The sequence below is a fragment of the Anabrus simplex genome, chromosome 3, assembly GCF_040414725.1.
Source record: "Anabrus simplex isolate iqAnaSimp1 chromosome 3, ASM4041472v1, whole genome shotgun sequence".
Lineage (NCBI taxonomy): Eukaryota > Metazoa > Arthropoda > Insecta > Orthoptera > Tettigoniidae > Anabrus > Anabrus simplex.
This window is the reverse complement of record NC_090267.1, coordinates 327,233,655-327,257,792: the sequence shown is the minus strand read 5'-3', so window position 1 is coordinate 327,257,792 and position 24,138 is coordinate 327,233,655. Positions and strand designations below refer to the sequence as shown.

The 24,138-nt window shown below is 41.8% G+C and overlaps 1 protein-coding gene across 2 annotated transcripts in view; it reads right to left on the bottom strand.

The window, feature by feature from the left end:
• Nucleotides 1-23,095, bottom strand: part of LOC136867280 (lysosomal Pro-X carboxypeptidase) — a 137,977-nt gene extending 114,882 nt beyond the window's left edge. For both annotated transcript variants that reach the window (XM_068227066.1, XM_067144431.2), the window contains exon 1: nucleotides 22,958-23,095. In XM_068227066.1, the coding sequence (XP_068083167.1) occupies nucleotides 22,958-23,047 (90 nt within the window). In that variant the 5' untranslated portion in view covers nucleotides 23,048-23,095. The remainder of the gene's footprint in view (nucleotides 1-22,957) is intronic.
• Between the last annotated feature and the right edge of the window lie 1,043 nt (nucleotides 23,096-24,138).

The following is a 24,138-nucleotide window of genomic DNA, read 5'->3' as shown; positions in this document are numbered from 1 at the left end:
CTTATGACAATCGGCTCCCGAGTTGTACAACCGCCCTACGCACGACCCAGCTTGCGGAGCGTAGCGGTAGTGTGTGGTCGCCCCCGACCAACCACCCGACATGAGTTATCTCTGCCCGACCGGTCACGACAAGCCTACACACCACCCTATCTGCAGGGAACCTGCAGATCGAACCGAGCAGATTGGGTCGTGTGTAGAGGCCTTTAACCCAAAACACTACTAATTTCCATTTTCCTTTCCTTTCTAAGATTCATTATTATAGCCCAAAATGCAAGTTACACTATGGGAATAATATAGTTAAATGAGATGTGCTATTCTACTGGGTTGTTATTAACACACACACACACACACACACACACACACACACACAGTACATTCCTAAGTGTGTCAATCTTGGAGTACGCATTTATTGTAGGTTGGGTAGGCAACTCGCTCACCTTTTCTTTTTCAAATACATCGCGATGCATACGATATCGGTATATGAAAGATCTCTGGTTACACATTTGGTGTTCACCTGACAATCTTTAACAACTCAGCGATAGGTCAGCTAACAGAGATCAGTATCACAGTGCCGTCTGGTGGAGTAAAGTGATGTATCGAAATTGACGAGCATGCAACCTAAATAATGTCAAAATGAAATGCTTGCACACGGAAGATGAGGTCTTACGATTTATTATTATTATTATTGTTATTGTTATTATTATTATTATTATTATTATTATTATTATTATTATTATTATTATTATTAGGAGATAGTGATGTCGGATCGTATCAGACATACGACCGCAAAGGGTTAAGTGGCCCTGGATTTCCGAAATTTTGCCTTGACAAGGAGTTACCTAAAATGTCAGTAAACTTTTTGATATTAGTCTTCCGCCTTTAAGTACTACTGAATAATAATCGATAACGTCGTTATTTGATCACGCAAACAAAACCGCCGAACGCCTCAATCAACTGTACAACGCAACCGGTCGAAGAAGACTTCGAGTTCCTAGATTCCTTCAGTTAAGTACCAAATGACTTTTATGACATTCTTGGTGCATAAAAAATATTGAACATAGATAATATTGTTCTTCCCTAGACCATGACTAACTGTGGGCTCTTGTCGGCCAATAGTTGATAACGATGACAGCAACGAACAAATACTGTAGGTTCATTACCGGAATAGCTAAATGGAAAACAGCTCAACTTTTCCGCCTAAAAAAATTAAAATGTTCAACAATGAAATATAGAGCACACTGGATTATTAACGATTCGGTAGGCATTTGATACTACCCTGCCGTGCACAAAAATCCGAACACTGTGAGGCAGTTAAGATAGAAGTCCTCTCGACTCACAATTTGTACCTCCCGGGTTGTAATTCTGGCGACCTAGGATGAGAATTGCAATGGAACCAAGGCGTATATCAGTGAAGTTACCGGTTCTTAAACTCCCGGCGAAATCTTGAGCTGAACCTGAATGTTGTAGTGGTCTCACGTACTCACGAGAATACGACGTGAAAACAAAACAATTTGTTATACAGTAAACAAACAAATGCATATATGTGAAAACCATTAAGCCCCGTGGAGGAGTGGAAGATATAGTTCATAGTTCATAGTTCGGCTTGAAATGGAAGAGTGGTTACCTGTACACCGACCGTCAAACAACCCCAGGAATTAATCTCCGTGTATGAATATTCTGCTTTCTATAGATTACGAATCATAAAGAAAGACGTGGTTTTAAGTCTGGTAACTTTGGAGGCCAAACCTCGAATTCTTCATTAGTAGATCGAGGGAAAATTTCGTCTCCATATGAATTTGTAAAGTATTGTTCGAATATACTGTACATTAAGACCACTTCTCGCCATAAGCATTAGAGGTGTTACCATGTCCTGCATACACCACAGAGTTGTAATTGTCTCGAAAATATAAACTATCGATCCAATAAGTCTGTTAAAACTAATAGCTCACAATAAGATAGCTGTATAGTTACCAAAGGATATTTTAGGATGATCTGGAGATTATCCGAGTCCATTAACTATTGTCCTGATAGTTAATTTGTCAGTTCATCTCAATTATGGTTGATATTTTTTCTTAAAAATCCATCACACAGTTTTGTAATATTGTAGTTTGTGTCAACTAGTGCATTATTATTTTCATTTTTATAGTTTTAACGCATTCTTCCCCTTTGCAACCCTTCTTTGTTGCGCCCAAACATGTAAGTAACTTTCATCACAATGAATATTGAATTTTCACGACCACATTGTAATTGAAATCGACTTTCAACCTATTAGGTCCCGAAATCGGGAGTTGTTATTGTCTCGACAATATAAACTATTGATCCAGTAATTAACAGCTCACAATAAGACAGCTGTATAGTTATGAAATCAAATCGGAAGGTTGTAAGTCGATTTCGATAACACTCATGACAGATTCTCAAGTTTTACAGAGATTTAGCGCACCTTATATCCCGTAAGAATACGGCAGGATTACCCCAGTTTTAAATTGATCACGGTCGATCGCCAAGTCTGTTAATATTTGAGATCCATAAATAGCCATTGTTTAGTATTTGAGGACCGTAATAGCCAAGTAACGTAGTAGCTGGCTTCTCACTAAGCCGGTTGCGGTTCGAACCGCTGCCAATATAAATGAGATTTTGAAATGAGAATCTTTGTTCAGATTCCATGTGAAACTGAAGGTTCCGTTCTATTATCATTACATATCCACAGACCCGTAAAACTGTAAGCTTCTCGTTCTTTCATTAATAATCTTGAGTCGACACAAATGGGTGGATTATGCACTGTTTTGGGGTCGGATACCTTTCCTGACACCAACACTTTGTGGAGGGATATATTCACTATTACGTGTTTCTGTGTTGGTTGGTAGTGTGATACGTGTGGTCCGGTCTGAAATCGAACACGGGGCCCCATGAATCAAAGACCACTGTGCTGAACTTTCAGGCAAGGAGCTGAACCAAGATAAATAAGCGACTGTAGGATCAAAACTTTAAAAACTGGTGTCAAATTTCCCTATGGAAAAATCAAATGATCATAAATGGTCATTAATGCCCCGATGTCGATGACGTAGAGAATATTTAAAAGTATTAAAAATTATTTTATTAAATGTCCTAAAAAATCATTATAAAGTGTAAACAAATTATGTTAAAATATTAATGTTCAACAACTCTTCAGAATTTTAAAATTTATTTTGTTTTACGTCGCACCGACACAGATAGGTCTCATGGCAACGACGGGATAGGAAAAGCTTAGGAGTGGGTCGAAAGCGGCCGTGGCCTTAATTAAGGTACAGCCCCAGCATTTGCCTGGTGTGAAAATGGGAAACCACGGAAAACCATCTTCAGGGCTGCCGACAGTGGGGTTCGAACTTACTATCTCCCAGATGCAAGTTCATAGCTGCGCGCTTCTAACCGCACGCCAACGCGCCTGGTTCTTCAGAAAATAATAGGTTAGACACAAACTTACAAAGTACATAATGTAGGACTTTTATTTGGAGACTGCTTGAAGACAAAAAATACACAATATAATGAATATTGGTTGAAAAAGTGAACAGTTTGAAAAGAACTAGAAATAATAAAAGACGATTTGCAAAGTTAAAGTCAACGAAAACATTTTTTAAATTCTAATAGCAACTTCAGAAATTAATTTCTACAAAATTTAAAATATGCTGTGATTATAATTCAGAAACAAAAACTCGAAAGAACAATAATAAGACTACTTAATATTATAATGAAATGTTTTATTCGATATTCGTATAACTACTAGTTAAGGCTTGCAGACGTAATTTCATAAAATAATATGCTAACGTGACAAAAGGGACAAAATAACCTAATGAGAGAAAAATCTCCAAAACATTATCGCAAATCAGTCACCACTGATCTGCATTTAGGGCAGTCTCCCAGCTGGTAGATTCCCTACCTGTTGTTTTCCTAGCGTTTTCCTAAATGATTGCAAAGAAATTGAAAATTTATTGAACATCTCCCTTGGTAAGTTATTCCAATCCCTAACTCCCCTTCCTTTAAACGAATATTTGGCCCAATTTGTCCTCTTGAATTCTAACTTTATCTTCGTATTGTGATCTTTCCTACCGTTAAAGACACCGCTCAAACTTATTCGTCTACAGATGTAATTCCACACCATCTCTTCACTGACAGCTCGGAACATACCACTTAGTCGAGGAGCTCGTCTCCTTGCTCCCAAGTCTTCCCAGCCCAAATTTTGCCACATTTTTGTAACGCTACTCTTTTGTCGGAAATCACCCAGAAAAGATCGAGCTGCTTTTCTTGGATTTTTTCCAGTTCTTGAATCAAGTAATCCTGGCAAGGGTCCCATACACTGGAACCATACTCTAGTTGGGGTCTTACCAGGGACTTATATGCCCTCTCCTTTACATCCTTCCCCTAAATACCCTCATAACAACGTGCAGAGATCTGTGCCCTTACATTAAGACCTGGGTAAAATTCTCCAAAATCGAAGAAAATGCTCTTAAAATATTAAAAATCCAAAAAATGCAAAATAGTTGTGAACAATGCAAAATAAAAAGGATATATTTGTAATCGAGGTGCCATGAATAGAGTTTGTATGTAATGGAGCATTGCACCTGGCCACTCATTAAAAAGATGACATGTCATCAAATCCAGGCCCTAATGCCCTAATGACATATATCTCGGCCATCCATCAACGGTTGCTAATTTCAAATGAAATGAAGTGAAATGGCGCATGGCTTTTAGTGCCGGAAGTGTTCGAGGACATGTTCGGCTCGTCAGGTGCAGATCTTTCTATTTGGATCCCGTAGGCGACCTGCGTGTCGTGATGAGGATGAAATGATGATGAAGACGACACATACACCCAGCCCCCGTGCCAGCGAAATTAACCAATGATGGTTAAAATTCACGACCCTGCCGGGAATCGAACCCGGAACCCCTGTGACCAAAGGCCAGCACGCTAACCATTTAGCAATGGAGCTAATTTCAGATGACCACTAGCCTGCACGGTCGCTAGGTAACATTGTATGGCCATCCAGAGAGAGAGAAAATCCACAAGATGGCTGCCCTAGAACAAGGGGTACTGTACGGTAATAACATCATACTGATAGTAATGTGGAATGGCATTCCAATTTTCACACTATTTATAATAAAATGGGCTTACATATTTCCTTTAATGTTGAAATTCCCTTGTTGCACAGCTGTCCCCGACGAGGAATACTTTATTTTTCTTTGCATGTACAGTACAAATGGTGTTTTACTATTGGCAACGAATTACGCAAATCATTAAAACAATATCTTCTAAAAAAGAAACAGGAATACCAAAACGAAGGAAGAAATTAACTAAAAATTTTGTGATAAATCCTCTCACACCGAAGAGCAACCCAATTAGCTCGCACCAACTGGCGGGTATGTGATACTTTTCTTCAAAGTACTTAAAACAGGGTTCGTAGCCTCTCTTCTTTACGGAATCAAATTATTTGGTCTGTGAACTGTTACTTTCAAACTTTATTGTTGGATCAAAAACAACGCCGATGTCTTCCTTCCTGTCAATCGTGACAATGTCTGCACGTTTACTGGATCCATCGGTAAACATACAGTACACTTCTTCAAAAACTTCAAATCTGCCAGATTTTTTTAGGAAGTATACTACTCCTGACTCTTATGGTGCCTTGTTATTTCTCACTAGTTCCCCTTTCGGGCAGAAATCAAGAACGTAGGGGAGGGTTTCTATCTCACTGCAGTGATGGCAACGGTTTTCTTGGCTTCTACCGGGAACGCTTCGGACTGATATCATATTACAGTTCATTTTAATGGCATTTTGTGCAATGTACAGGTTGAATTACATCTTTTCAGATTTATTTTCATGTTTTTGTATGCCAAGATCATGATTACCGGGCGAGTTGGCCGTGCGGTTAGGAGCGCGCAGCTGTGAGCTCGCATCCGGGAGATAGTGGGTTCGAACCCCACTGTCGGCATCCCTGAAGATGGTTTTCCGTGGTTTTCCATTCTCACACCAGGCAAATGCTGGAACTGTACCTTAATTAAGGCTACGGCCGCTTCCTTTCCATTCCCAGGCCTTTCCTGTCCCATTTGTCGCCATAAGATCTATCTGTGTCGGTGCTACGTAAAGCAACTAGCAAAAAAAAAAAAAAAAAAAAAAGATCATGATTAAATATGTGTATTTACCTTTAGTAGCAATTGAAACTGAAGTTCCAGCACCACACACGTTACATTTGGCTCAGATTCATGCCTTCCCTTCGTAGAAAGGATATTTAAAGACTGCTTTTTCAATAATTGTACATACATAATTGAGCATTATAATGAAAACCTACATTGTAAAAAAATCACCTAATACACCTCGTTCATGCCCAAATTAACATACAGGTGTTCAGCAAACGGACCCCATGATGACAAGGACAAAGCAATGGAGGAAATGAAGGAAAACTCGCTGCGATATTGAAAGCCCTCTTGGAAACATTGCGAAGTCCTTTCTTTGTTGTAATCCAGGTGTTTGATTTTGTCTATTCTGAAAAATGCGGTGTGGTAGTCTTTCCATGTCTCAAACTGCAGATTCTCGGTTTCTTCCGAAGACTCTGTACTGTACATCGTGAGCCAAGGCTTCTCAGAATACCGTTTATTTCTTGCCGGAAATTTCTTGTTTGTACCAGAAGTGAGTCAGCTATGGAGTCCAGCCTGTTACAAATGTCAATGTGTTGAAGGAAAGCTTCCCACAACGCTGTCACAAATCCCAAGCCACATTTTTTTCTTTCTTGTTTTTAGCTGTAGAGCATACAGTCTGGACAATCCGTTGGTAAACCAAGTATTTATTGTACTTTCATTTATCGATATCACCTAAAAAGCCGCGCCTGAGTTTCGATAAGGGTGCACACTGTAAAGGATAAATTAAACTCAGCCAAATGTATTGATTTATAATATTAATTTTCTGATTTGTTTTTAAAAAATGATTTCGGGAGTCTCGATAAATTATCGTTTAGTTTACTTATAATATTCTTTCTCATCTAATATTATTTCGTTGTTGTATGTAACACCCAAATATTTTATGATCCTAAAATCGTAGAAGTAGTTAGTGGGACGTAAAGCAAATAACATTATTAATATTATTTAGTTATTTTTCCGGGTTGAACCGTACTGTGGTTTTCTGTACATTCCGTACAGTTTGCCGACGTTTCCAATACATTGCAGTATTCTTTGTACGAAATGTACAGAAAACAACAACACAGTTCAACCCGGAAGAAGAACTATATAAGTCTACAAAACGTGGAAGCTTCACTTCTAAGATACGAATCCTGTACGGGAGGATATTCTCAGAGCCACTAGGCAGTTCGACAACCTTCGAAAGAAGATGAGTAACTACTTTACCAGGCTCGACTCGCCTTTCTGAAACGCTGCAGGGACAAGTGGTGGTATTTCAGTCGCCTTGATAAAGAAAACTACAATGGGTTACGTGAACGAATTCGATCCACGAAATGTCACGGTATTATTTGTCCCAAATGGAAGATAATAATTGCTTTTACTCAAAGAAAGTGCAAAATATGCGGTAAATTAAGAAAAAGTGCGAAATATTGTACTTGTAGAGTATAATAATTGATGCATACTTTATTACCTTAAAACTACCTTTTTCCGCTACCTCGCAGCGCTTCCGTGTGTGTTTTGTTTGTCTAACACTTTCGTGTGTGATGTCTTTGCTCACTGAAGTTGTTTGAATTAATTACCTGTCGTTTTCTTCATGTTGCTCATTCGTTTTGTGCTCTAACTCATTCATTATTATTGGTCCAGGGATCATGCTATTTTCCTTTCAGCAATACAGTAATATATATTTTTATTGGTGCAGGGATCATGCTATTTTCCTTTCAGCAATACAGTAATATATATTTTTATTGGTGCAGGGATCATGCTATTTTGCTGTTTGAACTGCCCTTGCTAGTCATATGGACAAAGACAATGAGAATTCACAGACATATCACTCCCATTCGTCGGTGCAAGCCCTGGACCTCAAGAAAGAAACACAAGACGGCGTGAGCAGCGGAATGCAACATAAGGGAGTCCTGTCTACAGCCCGTAAGTACGTGTACATATTTCTCTAGATATTTCTCCAGTAACGGCGGTATTTGTTAATTTACCGCATATTTTACACTTTATTTGAGTGAAATCAATTATTATCTTCCATTTGGGGCAGATATTACAGTGTCATTTAGTGGATCGGATTCGTTCACATAACCACTGCAATGTATTAAAAAAGTCGGTAAGCTGTACGAAATGTACAGAAAACAACAACACGGTTCAAGCAGGAAAAAGAATTCACTTCTAAGATAACATTATTAATATTTAAGGTTACATCATAGTTTGCAGGGTTATTACGGTTACAATTCCTTCACACATTGTGTTACAGCACACTATTTCGTTACACAAATTTTCGGATGAACCCCAGCTTTAAGACATATTTGTGTCAACAATGTCTGCATTGCAACTACAGTAGCCGGCACGTAACCTGGCGGTTGATATGGCAGGGAGAGAAAAAATGCATAATTAATGAGTATTGAAGCACCAAATCTCCAACTGATCAAAACGGAGAGTTTAACAGACTTCAATGGGTGTGTCCCTAGCTGGTTGTAGTTTCTTCATCACATGCTTGACCTGACGTAATTAGCATTGAATAGCTTATGGCAGTAAATTATTGGCTGGCCATGGACGTTTGAAAGACGTAAGTTGCGTATGAAAGCACCAAAGAAATAGTAAGCCATGCCATACCCATATCTGAGTTTTATTAGAGGTACCCCATGATAGAACTGGGAAGAAAAATGCTTGAGTAATTTGAAAAATGGTTTATGCATATGCATACTCCAGAAATGTTGGTGTAATACCTTATTCAAAGTCCTGGTGTACTCATTATAAATCGTGCTCTCTGTACTTGAAAATTCGTCTCATGAAATTTGTTCCTGTGATATCTATCATGCTCTCTCTCTCTCTCTTTCTCTGTGTGTGTGTGTGTGTGTGTGTTTTCTCGCAATGTTTTTCCTTCCGACTATGGGCGCAGCGTGTAGTAGGATTATCAGTGAATTAATATTAAGATAATTGGAAGTTATTATTATTGGAAGTTTATCGAGAATTTCCCTTAACAAATTACTCTATTCCCTATTTTTCTTCTTCTTCTTATAAATGAATATTTGCCCCAATATGTCGTCTTGAATTCCAACGTTATCTTCCTACCTTTAAAAGTTCCACTCAAGCTTTTTCGTCTACCAATGTTATTCCACGCCATCTCCCCACTGACAGCTCGGAACACCCCTGTTGATCGCGAGCCTCAGCTCGTCTCCTTACTCCCAAGTCTTCTCAGCACAAAGTTCGCAACATTATCGTTAACACTGCAGTATTGTCAGAAATCACCTAGAACAAATTGTACTGCTTTCTCATATAAACAGTCCTCGTGTGCGGCCCATATACCGGAACCTTAACCTAACTGGGGTCTTACCAGAGACTTATACGCATCCTACTTTATAAACTTACTAAAACCAAGCCAGATCCAATGGTACAATATCCCCGAAGGCCTATGGCCTACCAAGCGACCACTGCTCAGCCCGAAGGTCTGCAGATTACGAGGTGCCGTGTGGTCAGCACGACGAATCCCTTTAGCCGTTATTCTTGCCTTTCTAAAGAGGGTTTTTATACTGTACTTACTGCAACCTCTAAATACTCTCATAACCATATGAAGAGATCTGTAACCTATATTTACAATTTCGTTAATTGGATTCGCCCAGTGAAGATCTTTATTTATATTAACACCTACTGTAGGTACCTGTGAGGTACTATCACCCCATCAACACAGTAATTAAAACCGAGAGGACTTTCCCTCTTTATGATATTTACAACCACCGGGCGAGTTGGCCGTGCGGATAGGGGTGCGCAGCTGTGAGCTTGCATGCGGGAGATAGTGGATTCCAACCCCAGTCCTGAAGATGGTTTCCGTGGTTTCCCGGGCAAATGCTGGGGCTGTATCTTAATTAAGGCCACGGTCACTTCTTTCCCATTCCTAGGCCTCTCCGATCCGATCGTCATAAGACCTATCTGTGTCGGTGCGACGTAAAGAACCGGAAAGAAAAAACTTACAGCCTCACTTTATATCCAGTTTACCATCATACCATTGTCTGCTGTCCATCTCACAACATTGTCCAGGTCTTTTTACAGTCGCCCACAATCTTGTAACTACTCTATACAGTGTAACATCTGGTATCTGTGGTATCTGGTACTGGTATCTGTGATACCAGTTTTTTACTCATATAATTTATGTACTGTACAGAATGCAACATAAAAGTCCAATTTATAAAGACACATTGCAGAGGTATACTTTGGACAGTGTGGTAGATTCTCTCCATCGCTAACTTAACGCACCGACCTGTGAGGTGAAAAAGATCCACTGTGCCAGTTGAAGTTCAAGATGAAGACGTCTCTGTGCAGATACCATCCGCTATGTAGCTATAAACTACCTTTGGTGGCAAAACTTATCTTCTCCATGACAAATATATGACCTTCGAAATGTTGTCCTGGATTTCATATGTAAGGAAGTGAGCAAAGCGGACGTCTAGATGATACCACATTTTGATGACTGTTCTTTTTATGGTCAGCAGTCCAAAAATGTTATTCAAAGCAAAAAAGTGAAGCTATTTCCTTGCAGACCATGAAGTCCCTTGGGTCCGCCTCTGTGGTATAGTGGTTAGTGTGATTAGCTGCCACCCCCGGAGGCCCGGGTTCGATTCCCGGCTGTGTCACGAAATTTGAAAAGTGGTACGAGGGCTGGAACGGGATCCACTCAGCCTCAGGAGGTCAACTGAGTAGAGGTGGGTTCGATTCCCACCTCAGCCATCCTGGAAGTGGTTTTCCGTGGTTTCCCACTTCTCCTCCAGGTAAATTCCGGGATGGTACCTAACTTAAGGCCATGGCCGCTTCCTTCCCTGTTCCTTGTCTATCCCTTCCAATCACCCATCCTCCCACAAGGCCCCTGTTCAGCATTGCAGGTGAGGCCACCTGGCCGAGGTACTGGTTATCCTACCCAGTTGTGTCCCCCGACCCAGAATCTGAAGCTCCAGGACACTGCCCTTGAGGCGGTAGAGGTGGGATCTCTCCCCGAGTCCGAGGGAGAAACCGACCCTGGAGGGTAAACAGATAAAGAAGGAGAAGAAGAAAAGCAGCAGAAGAAGAAGTCTCTTAGAGAAGTGGGAGGTGAAAGCTTCTACAATCTAATGCGGTACCGTAATCATTTCTGTTCTACAGTCTGAGTGGACTGAAGGGTCAGGAGCCTCTTAAGTGGTAGATATTTCGAGTCAAAATACTTTGTATTATTCAACCTCCTAAAGAGAAATCAAGTCTACGTCTTTCTGGGTGATCAAACCACTTTCTTACTGCTTCAATAGGTAGTCCCATAAAATTTATACTGAAAGAGTAAATGATGCCGGTGCGTGACCTCCGGAAAAGCCTCGTGCATGTATTTCGATTTGACGCCTTTAGACGACCTGCGCATCTGTGAAGGTGGGCCCTACTTTTGATGAATTCTAATGAAGAGGACGACACACACACCCAGCCCTCGAGCCATCGGAATTAATCCATGGAAGTTAAAATCCCTAACCCAGTCGGGAATCGAAACCGGGACCTCAAGGACCAAAGGCCAACACGCTAACTATTTAGCAATGGAGCCGGACGGTGATGATGATGATGATGATGACGATGGCGACTATTGTTTTAAGAGGCATAACACGTAGGTCATCGGCCCGTGAAAGGGTAAAACAAAAAAACCACGAGGCGCATATAGCCCATTAGGGGCCTTACCCTGCTAAGATGACTGCTACCCGGCCAATAGTCTGCAGATGTTAAGATGTCACGTGGTCAGCTGCCTCTGTGGATCAGTGATAGAGTATCGGCCTCCGGATCCCAAGATAGCGGGTTCAAACCCGGCAGAGGTAGTCGAATTTTCGAAGGGCGGAAAAAAAGTCCATTCGACAGTCCATGTTGTACGATGTCGTCATGTAAAAGATCTCTGGTGACACATTTGGTGTTTACCCGACAAAATTCATTAAATCTCAGCCATTTCTCAGCGTTTCGGTTTACACGGTCAGCCATCTAGTTGGCCTAGAGTAAAACGGAACATCGAAATTGACGAGCAGACAGCCAGATGGCGCCAAATTGAAATGTCTGCACACGGTAGCTGAGGCCATACGATTATTATTAGTAGCAGTATTAGTATTATTATTGTTTGCGTAACGGCATTTACAGTCTTATTTCTTACTTCAATGACCAGTTCCACTGCATCTCGATTAATACAGCTCCTCAGTTGGTTTCATGAGGCTGGGTGAACCACATTCCAGCCCTCGATCCACAATTATCCTAGGAACGGCCGGGAATCGAACGCGGCGCCTCCAGGTGAGAGACAGACATGCTACCGCTGCACCACAAGGATGGCGTAAATGCACCACTGTTCAACGAAATCATAACATCTGACAAAAGTTATTCTGTGCTGTTTATAGGCAATACTGGAGAAATGATTAGCACGTGTGTCCTGCGGTAAGTGTTGTGGCTAACTTCGGCATTTTATAACCTGGTCTAAACGCTAGCAATAAAATATTCTATGAATGGTATCCTGTGGTATGGACAACTATGCTCTATTTACTCGCATCCAAAATTCATCGAGTCTCTGAAAGAAAATCTTGCCGCTACGCTTCCTTTTCAGAACATATTCCAGACATTTTTGAGAAATCAGGCGATCTATTACAATTTGTATTATAGTCGCTCTTCTGTAAATAAGTACATACGAAAACCGCTATTTGATAATATTGTGGGAGAAATACTGACCCGCAACATATCTATGTAAGAGCGAGAGTTATTTAAGTTATTGACGTAGTATTTAGATAATTATTTTATTCACATTGATTTAATTTCGCACAATGTGCATAAGTAGAGTGGGGTACATAATCTTAAGCTCATACTGTTCATAGTTGATAAGGCAGCTATAACTCTCTCCCGAACATGGATACTGTACACATTTCCATGGGTCTGCGATGTGATTCCTAATTATTTGTAATGTGTGACAATCGATAGTGTCTCTTTTATAAATTACTAGCAAGATACCCGTGCTTCGCTACGGTATTATACTGAAATTTATAATTGAATGCTTATTGTTTTAGATATATAATCCGCCGAAATTCGCGATCTGACTCGTTTTCTGCGAGAATCCTCCAAAATTCCCGATCTGACTCGTTTTCTATTATTTTAAAGCACGTTTCCTCCCATTTTTCAATATTCCTTTCCAGCAATCGATTTTGTACTTCCCGGGCTAGGCTCAGGTATTCCTCCTGGTCAGTTGGGTCCGTAAATCTTTGCCATATTTTCCTTTAATCATTTTTAAAATGATTAAAATCCTTCAGGAGATCCGCGTGGTGTCATATTGGGTGATTTGGCGGCACTGAACCCGCGGCCGGACTGCATTCATAGTCATTACCCGTCCAGGAGCCGTTGCCAGCGCGGTCCGCACATTTGACGACGGTCTGGAACATTATTATTATTATTATGTGTTGCTGGAATGGCTGATGACAGGGAAAACCGGAGTATCTGGAGAAAAACCTGTCCCGCCTCCGTTTCGTCCAGCACGAATGTCACATGGAGTGACCGGGATTTGAACCACGGAACCCAGCTTTGAGAGGCCGGCGCGGTGCCGCATGAGCATCGGAGGATCCTTATAAGTACATTAATAACAGTAAAATCAATTGGTCTCACCTCCTTCTACACCCCACCGCCGTTAAGTTTATTTACCGCTACCCCCCCCCCCCGCAAAAAAATTAAAAGAAGGCTTGTTTCTTTATGTTTAAGGGAGATTCCAAACACCAATGTTCACGTCTATTACCTTCAGTTTTGAGATATAAGTATCCCCATAAAAGTAATTTAATTTTTTCACTTCATTTCACACTACTGCCCCCCCCCCCCTAAGTGAACTTTACCGAAAAAAATACTTGTTTCTTTAATAGTAAAGGATCTTCTAAATACCAATTATCACGACTCTAACTTCTTCAGTTTTTTATTTATGTGTCCTCATGAAAGGAATTCAACTCCTTTACACTCCCGCCCTCCAAGATGGTTTCCCGGCCAAAACGGGTTTTTTTTTGTTTTGTTTTGAAAGGAGATCCAAATACGAATTTTCACATCTGTAATAACTTTAGTTTTTATTAGATGCATGTATTCTCATACAATTAAGCCAATTAATTTTTCAATTCTAACCCCCCCTCCCCCCGCTTCATTGGATTTTAAGAGAATACGTGTATTTTTACTTTTAAAGCAGATTGAAAATATCAAATTTCACGTCTGTAAAATCTTCATTTTTGATATATCAGTAGCCTAATTAAAAGAATTCAACACCATTTTCAGTCACTTTTACCCCCCCTCCACCCAGGTGATATTTCCGAAAACTAAAAATACACGTTTCTTTATGTTTAATAGAGATAAAAAAATACCATTTTTCACTTCTGTAACATGTTAAGTTTTTTAGATATACTGTAAAAATTCTCATTTCAAAATTTCACCCTTTTTGAGTTCCCCTTAAGTGGAGTTTCCAAAAACAAACAAATGTTTCTTTACATTTACAGGAGATTCCAAACACCCACTTTTTACGTCTGTAACATTTTACGTTTCCAAGATATTCTGTAGATATAGTCTTTCAAAAATTCACCCCACTCCTGTTTAACCGCCATTAATTGGATTTTCCGAAAACAAAATATACGTGTTTCTTTATTTTTAAAGGAGATTCTAAATACCAATTTTCACATCTATAACCTTTAAGAGTTTTGAGATATAGATACACTCATTTTAAAATATTACCCCCTTTCACCCCCTCCCTTAATTGGATTTTCCAGAAACAAAAAAATACGTATTTCTTTATTTTTAAAGGTGATCCCAAACACCGATTTTCAGGTCTGTAGTATCTTCAGTTTCTGAGATATAAGTAGTCTCATTAAAGGCATTCAACCCTTTTTCCACCCCTTTTCATTCCTCCTATTGCGATTTTCCGAAAACAAAAAAATACGTGTTTCTTTATTTTTAATGAAGATTCTAAATACCAGTTTTTACATCTGCAAACTTTAAAAGTTTGGAGATAGAGATTCACTCATTTTAAAAATTCACCCCCTTTTCACCCTCCCATTAATTGGATTTTCCAAAAACAAAAAAATACGTGTTTCTTTATTTTTAAAAGAGATCAAAAGTACCAATTTTGAGGTCTGTAATATCTTCAGTTTCTGAGATATAAGTACCGGTATCCTGATTGAAGGCATTCAACCCATTTTTCCTCATTTTCACCCTTTTTCACCCCCCCTATTGGGGTTTTCAGAAAACAAAAAAATACGTGTATCCTTATTTTAAAAGAAGATTCTAAATACCAATTTTTACATCTGTAAACTTTTAAAGTTTTGAGATATAGATACACTCTTTTTAAAATTTCACCCCCCTTTTCACCCCCTTAGCGACGGAATATCAAAAAATCCTCTCTTAGCGAGCACCTACATCTTAATATGAATATATCCCCAAAATTTCATTTCTTTATGTCCAGTAGTTTTGGCTCGGCGATGATGAATCAGTCAGTCAGTCAGGACAAGTTATTTTATATATATAGATAACATCGTTAGCTGCCGGTTTGCCTCCTTTTTTCTGAAAGTCATTGACACAGTTTTGTTTTCATTTAATTGAAGTTCGTTCTCGGTAGCCTATACTGTAAGTTTGTTGAAAGCATCCTGGGAATTCCTTAACTCAGTGGATAAAAGCATCATGTCGTCCACGTATGCGTACAATTTGACCTTTTCTGTTACAATGCTGTGGGTTATTTCCACAGTTACTGTGTTAAATAGGAGGAGGATAAGCAGATCACATTGTAAAATTCCGTTTGATTGTTCTATTGGATCTGATATATCAACCTTGTCATCTATTTGTATGAAACTTTTGTTCATAATGTTTCTTAAAATCCTCGTGATGTATTTTTTCCAGTAATAGGGAGATAGTGGGTTCGAGCCCCACTGTCGGCAGCCCTAAAGATGGTTTTCCGTTATTTCCCATTTTCAACCAGGCAAATGCCGGGGCTGTACCTTAATTAAGGCCACGGCCGCTTCCTTCCACTTCCTAGGCTTTTCCTATCCCATCGTCGCCATAAGACATATCTGTGTCGGTGCGACGTAAAGCAAATAGCAAATAAAAATTCCAACGATTTTTTCTAGTTTATCGATTGCTATAATTCTCTTTACGGGATCGGCATTATTTTTAAAGACAGCATGTAGTTTACCATTGTGGAATTTTAATGCAACTCCTATATCCCCTTGTAAACATTTTGCTTCTTGGAGTCCACCTCTGTAGCGTAATGGTTAGTGTTATTAGCTGCCGTCTTCGGGGGTCCGGATTCGATTCCCGGTACTGTCAGGAATTTAAGAATGGCAGGGGGACTGGTATGTGGTTAAAATGGTACATGCAGCTCACCTCGATTGGGGGTGTGCCTGAAGAGAGCTGCACCACCTCGGGATGAGGACACAAGTTTACTCATTTTACTGCTGGGAGAGTGAATCCAAATTGCTCTTCCGGTATTGATCCTGCAACCAAGCTGTATAGACGTTTTGTTATAAGACTTGTCAACATTTTTAGGGCTTTACATACTAGAGCTATTCAACGACATGCGTTTGGATCTAGTATTGAACCTTAGGTGACAGAACTTTACCGGTAAAAGTTTTAAGCTGAAATATTTCACATAGCAGTTTTCGCAGGCACGGCGACGATATATCGACGCCTAAGAAGCAATACTTCGTATCTCATAATGCTCTTCCTATCCATTATTTTCCTTAAGACTGGTCACGCCTCCCAGACCCGTATGGATATGCAGTGCTTCAGAACAATTCCCCCTGTGTTCACGTTCATATGTCTGTGTATAAAGGAAAATGAACCTTAAATACATTATACTGTAGGAGTCCGCATATAATGTACGTCATGCAAACATACGTCCCCACCGAGCTCGATAGCTGCAGTCGCTTAAGTGCGGCCAGTATCCAGTATTCGGGAGATAGTAGGTTCGAACCCCGCTGTCGGCAGCCCTGAAAATGGTTTTCCGTGGTTTCCCATTTTCACACCAGGCAAATGTTGGGGCTGTACCTTAATTAAGGCCACGGCCGCTTCCTTCCCATTCCTAGCCCTTTCCTGTCCCTTCGTCGCCATAAGACGTAAAGCAACTAGCAAAAACATACATCCCTACAATACTGTGTGGTAAGGTTAATTTTCCTTTACATGTAACCATAGCAGAATAAACATAACGAAAATTGTTCTGATGGATTGCATATCCACAAGTGGCTGGGAGGCGTGACCTGACTTAGGAACATAATGGATAGGAATACATTGTGAGATAAGAGGTATTGCTTCTTAGGCGGCAATATACACATTCCCTTCTTGCTGGCAATTTCTCTATTACTTGGGGCCCAGTTTTGAGGCTGGATGCCTTTCCTGAGACCAGCCGTATATGGGAAATATATTTGCTGTTGCGGGTATGAACGATGTACGATAGTGCCATGTGTTCCATGTGAATGAAGACGTGTGTATTAAGACGAACACAAACATCCAACCTCTGAGCCAGGAGTAAACCCCCGCCCCCATGCCGCAACAGCCCCGAAGGGCCATGGCCTACCAAGCGACCGCTGCTCAGCCAGAAGGCCTGCAGATTACGAGGTGTCGTGAGGTCAGCACAACGGATCCTCTCGGCCGTTATTCTTGGCTTTCAAGACCGGGGCCGCCTCTTCACCGTTAGATAGCTCCTCAATTGTAATCACGTAGGCTGAGTGGACCTCGAACCAGCCCTCAGATGCAGGTAAAAATCCCTGACCTGGCCGGGAATCGAACCCGGAGCCTGCGGGTAAGAGGCAGACGCGCTACCAGAGAAGTAAATCAGACAAATCTAAAATCTCCGATCCGGCTGGGAATCGAACCTATGGCCCTCTGAACCGAAGGTCGGACTGAGTAGCTCAGACGGTAGGATGCTGGCCTCCTGAGCTCAAGTTGGCCGATTCGATCCCTGCTCAGTCCGGTGGTATTTGAAGGAGCTCATATACGTCAGCCTCGTGTTGGTAGATTTACCGGGACGTCAAAGAACTCCTGCGGGACAAACTTCCGAAACCTCGGGGTCTCCGAAAGTAGTTAGTGAAACGTAAAACTAATAATATTATTATTCGTATTATTTTAACCGTCGTTAAAATCGTCGTTCTGCTGTCTATATTTGGTTTCTATGCAGGGTAGGATAAATAGTGGTCTGTATCGGGTTCAGTTTAATTTGTGTCTGCTTCTATGTGCGTCTGTTTGTCATCATTTGTTACAGTGTCACGGGGAAACGGATTGGTGGACTTTCATGAAAATTGGCATTTAAGTTTAGGATCTTCTGAAACATAAAACTCGACGTATCTCCTTTACGGTTAGTTTTAAAGGAAAAAATATTCGTGACAACATTTATTCGAATATTCTGTTTTGTTCTATACCTTTTTTAGACTCAGTGAGAAACAAGTGCAATATCAATGACAGTCGTGTAAAAGTATAAGTCCAAGAGCTGATAACTCTGTGGAGAGTTACCACGGAGATCATCCCGGTGATGGTTTAGACGCTTTCTACGTGCATCTGTCTGTATTGTTTTAATATTAACCTGGTTTTTATACCGGGATATTCCTATCCGTGTGGAAGGGAAGGAGGGCAGAGACGAAGGCCTGCATAAAGGAAACCTAATACGCTGACATATATACTTGATTAATACCGTCAGACACATATCATATAGACTAAATGTTTTAGAATTTAATTTCATTGCATGCGAATTTAGTAAAGACTTGGCCATTAAGTAACAAGCAAGAACAGCGAGTACTACATATACAGAGTGAAGCGAAATTCGCGCACTCGGGCATCGCAGCGCGACTCCTCACACGCCATCAGTAAAAAAATGTCTCTCACAAAACTTCGTCCTGCGAGTATATCTGGCAGAAAAAGGACGTTGAAGAGTGGCAGTCTGGCAACACTGTAACCACATGTAGGGTAACTACCTCTGTCAGCACATATTAGTCTTGCTGTAAGTCCGACTCGTTGGCTGAATGGTCAGCGTAATGGCCTTCGGTTCAGAGGGTCCCGGGTTCGATTCCCGGCCGGGTCGGGGATTTTAACCTTCATTGGTTAATTCCAATGGCCCGGGGGCTGGGTGTTTGTGCTGTCCCCAACATCCCTGCAACTCACACACCACACATAACACTATCCTCCACCACAATAACACGCAGTTACCTACACATGGCAGATGCCGCCCACCCTCATCGGAGGGTCTACCTTACAAGGGCTGCACTCGGCTAGAAATAGCCACACGAAATTAAATTTAAAGTCTTGCTGTACAGTTGGTGCAGTGGATAGAGCTTTGGTTTAGCATGCAGGAGGTCGAAGGGTCGATACTGGGTTGAGGCGTATGTTTTTTATTTCGTAAATGTGGTTCAGATGGTATGGTGTGTTGTTTTCATTGGTCAGCTTTGAAAGACGTCCGCCTCTGTGGTGTAGTGGTTAGCATGATCAGCTGCCACCCTCGGAGGTCCGGGTTCGATTCCAGGCTCTGCCACGAAATTTGAAAAGTGGTACGAGGGCTAGAACGGGGTCCACTCAGCCTCGGGAGGTCATCTGAGTAGAGGTGTTTTCGATTCCCACCTCAGCCATCCTGTAAGTGGTTTTCTGTGGTTTCCCACTTCTCCTCCAGGCAAATGCCGGGATGGTACCTAACTTAAGGCCACGGCCGCTTCCTTCCCTCTTCCTTGCCTGTCCCATCCAATCTTCCCATCCCTCCACAAGGCCCCTGTTCAGCATAGCAGGTGAGGCCGCCTGGACGAGGTACTGGCCATTCTCCCTAGTTTTATCCCCCGACCCAGAGTCTGAAGCTCCAGGACACTGCCCTTGAGGCGGTAGAGGTGGGATCCCTCGCTGAGTCCGAGGGAAAAACCGACCCTGAAAGGTTAACAGAGTAAGAAGAAGAAGCTTCGAAAGACGCCCTTTCCAAGTCGTAGGCGTGAATTTATTCGCTGTTGACGATTAAGATGCCCGCCTCTGTGTTGTAGTGGTTAGCGTGATTAGCTGCCACCCCCGGAGGCCTGGGTTCGATTCCCGGCTCTACCACGAAATTTGAAAAGTGGTATGAGGGCTGGAACGGGGTCCACTCAGCCTCGGGAGGTCAACTGAGTAGAGGTGGGTTCGATTCCCACCTCAGCCATCCTGGAAGTGGTTTTCCGTAGTTTCCCACTTCTCCTCCAGGCGAATGCCGGGATGGTACCTAACTTAAAGCCACGGCCGCTTCCTTTCCTATTCCTTGCCTATCCCTTCCAATCTTCCCATCCCTCCACAAGGCCCCTGTTCAGCATAGCAGGTGAGGCCGCCTGGGCGAGGTACTGGTCATTCTCCCCAGTTGTATCCCCGACCAAGGGTCTGAAGCTCCAGGACACTGCCCTTGAGGCGGTAGAGGTGGGATCCCTCGCTGTGTCCGAGGGAAAAGCCGACCCTGGAGGGTTTTGTTAGAGACATTCTTTTATTGCTGGCATGTGAGGAGTCGCGCTGCGACGCCCGAGTGCGCGAATTTCGCTTCACTCTGTATATGCCAATGCCTTTATAGGTGATGTCACGGTTGATGATTGATGTATAAAACATGCTTCCGATAGATAGATAGATAGATAGATAGATAGATAGATAGATAGATAGATAGATAGATAGATAGACAGATGGATAGGTGTCTGCGGGGTGATATAACCAAGGCCATCCATAGTCAGGCAACATACTTTTATTTTCTTACTTCACGATATTGATACAGTATTTCAACACTTGGGCAATGTCTTTGAAACGCGAACATATTAAAATACGCTTTTTTTCTTTCTTTCTTTCTTTCTTTCTTTCTTTGTTTCTTTCTTTATTTCTTTGTTTCTTTCTTTCTTTCAACTACACACGACGTGACAGAAACCACTTCACCAGACGATTCACGACATTATAAGTACTGCCTACAGAATACTTTCTGAATGAGGATTTTATTAAGAACTACAAATTTTACCCATATAATTTCGACGTAGCTGTAGTGGTTAAGAACGTATGCAGAGCAGTGCAACTCGAAACATGGAGTCATTAAAACAATATCCGGAAGGCCCAGTTTTGTGCAAAATGCTCTATAAATGGTCGACGAAAATGTAAACATGTGCATGCTATCCCATCAACGGCGGGTACAATAGCTAGGTCACTTGTCACTCACTTACTCCACTGAGGAGAGTGAAATTTGGCATAGAGGCTCCCCTTTGGCCATAAGTAACAGCTAAGAAATATTTTTGAGAGAAATAGTAAGGGGCTAAAATTACGAAGAGTATGTAGTGTTTCGGAATGATACGCCACGGGCAACTATGTTAGTCAAATGTTATGCTGCTTGGTTGCGTTTAAATTGGAAGCAATTTCCAAAAGGGGAGGAAATCGTGAACGCCTTCACAAAGTATTTCTCTGGACATCTTGAGAAAAAAAGAAAGATGTTCTCTTTTATTTTTCTTGTATCCAAAAGAGGTCCTCGCTTATTATATCCGTCCGGTTTATCATTCCTCGTTTCCTTGCAAGCTAGTTAATATCCATCACCGAGTCGCTAGGCCTGTCGTGACTTCACCAGAGCCCCGTTGTCCGCCATATTTTTGAGGATTCCTGTAGGGGCTCCACAGCAACGGTTGCGGTTTTGGAGCACACATAGTCCCACTGCATTTCACCCCCACAGGATATGCCCTACTTTATGACGTTGCCCAACTCCCACGACATGGACGAGGGGGTTGAACTTATGGGAAACAACGGTTGTAAACTGTATATGAGGAGTGCCTGTTCAAAAGTGCTAAATCCGCCTTAAGAAAGTTGTGGGAAAAGCCCAAGAAACGTAGAATAAAAGGCACATGGAACGTAGCCATGATCGGGTTTTGCACACATTTTAAAGAATTACATCTTCCTGGTCTGGATTTCTTATGGCAATTGGTAATATTAAATACTCTAATGCATGTGGACGAAACACTGATTTATTTTCCTATTTTCCTTTCCTATACCATTGTCGCCATAAGACCAATCACTGTCAGTGCGACGTCAAGCAAATTGTAAAAATTATTTTTCACTAGCATTCAGAACATTCCTTGGTGGTGGTGGTGATTATTGATTTACAAAGAGCAGGCCTACAGTACAACTGGATAATCATCCTCTCTTAACAGTAATCAAAGAAGAAAGTTGAAAAGATCTGATCCTTCGAAGATGAGGCTGTCGGAAAAAGGAAAGGAAAGGGCAACGAAGGGCATGAAAATGAAATACTCTCTTGACATTACAAACCTATTACCGCTGAGGTCGGAAGAGAACAAGAATTAACCAAGGGAGATCAGATAGAAAATACGGAAGTGAGAAGCTTGAAACAAGTACGTGGAAGGATCTCAGTCTCAGCTAGGAACCCCTTGGTCACCAACCCTAGATCATTCTCTGCTTATATAATGTAATAGCAACTCATCCCATTTTAATAAACTCTATTACCGAGCAAGTGGCCGCGCGGTTTGGGTCACGTAGCAATTAGCTTGCATTCAAGAGAAGTGGGCTCGAACCCTACTGTCGGCAGCCCTGAAGATGGTTCTCGGTGGTTTCCCGTTTAGCACCATGCAAATGTTGATCCTGTAACTTAATTAAAGCCACAGTCACTTCCACTCCACTCCTAGCCCTTTCCTGTCCCATCGTCGCCATAAGACCTATCTGTGTCGGTGCGACGTAAAGCAAATTGTTTTAAAAAGCCTACTTTTTTATGCAGTCGCGTAATTTTACGGCACACCGAGAACCGTTAGTCTACGGTTACAAGGAATTATAAACAAGAGAGTAATATTTTGCCTTTTTTTGAATTTTGGAGTGGGTTGTGACTCACCTGCATTAGGAGGAACTCGGTGCGATAAAAGACGGCTAGTCCTTGCGGCACTAGAGCCAAGACGGCAGCGAGCACTAGGCTTTGGCACATGGTGGTGGACTGACTTGGTGAACCTTATTGCTCACCGCCTTCTGTCCCCACTCCTACTGCCCACCACGTGCGGAAACTTTCACTGTCACACCGAATATTACGTTACATGGCGCCCACCTGCGTAAACTGCAGAGCTGACCGCTATCAACAGCTGTACTATTCACCAACGACCTGTCTTCTTGTCAGCTGAATGACCTATGGCGGAAAAGATGGTAGCGTGATAAAAATGATTGCCCCCGTGTGTACTGTTAAACGTAGCAAAGCCATATCATAGTGCATGTCGAAGAAGCTTGTCTTTCTTTACCGGCCACCGCTGATGAGCAGAGTGCATTCTTCATCATCTTCTTCTTCTTCCTCTTCTTCTTATGCTTTTCCCACTTCCGGCTCCAGGGCTAAATGCATAGCGTGCTGGCCTTTGGTCACAGAGGGCCCGGGTTCTATTCCCGGCAAGGTTGGGAATTTTAACTATCATTGGTTAATTCCTCTGGCACGGAGGTTAGGTGTATGTGTCGTCTTCATCATCATTTCATCCTCATCACGACGCACAGGTCGCCTGTGGACGTCAAATCAAAAGACCTGCACCAGGCGAATCGAACATGTTCTCGCATACTTACGGCACTAAAAGCCGTACTCCATTTCACTTCCCACTTCCATGAGGTCGCGGGTGCGAATTGTGTCGCATATATGGATTTGGCCCTGTTTTAATGCCAGATGCCCTTCCTGACGCCAACCCAACATAGAGGAATGTAATCACTATTGCGTGTTTCCGTGATGGTTGGTAGTGTAGTGTGTTGTCTGAATACGAAGATGAAAGTGTTGGGACGAATACAAACACCCGGTCCCCGAGCCAGAAGAATTAATCAGACGAGATAACATCCCCGACCCGGCCAGAAATCAAACCCGGCACCCTCTAAACCGAAGGCCAGAACGCTGACCATTCGGCCAAGGAGTCGGAAAGCAGAATGGAAGTTACTTCATTCATATCAAATCGAAACAGTTGGAAATATCATCGGTCTGAGGATAGAGCCAAGAAGACGAAGCCAATTCCTTACAGAACTTAAGGGTCCCTGGAGGTGTGTAACATGAAAGTT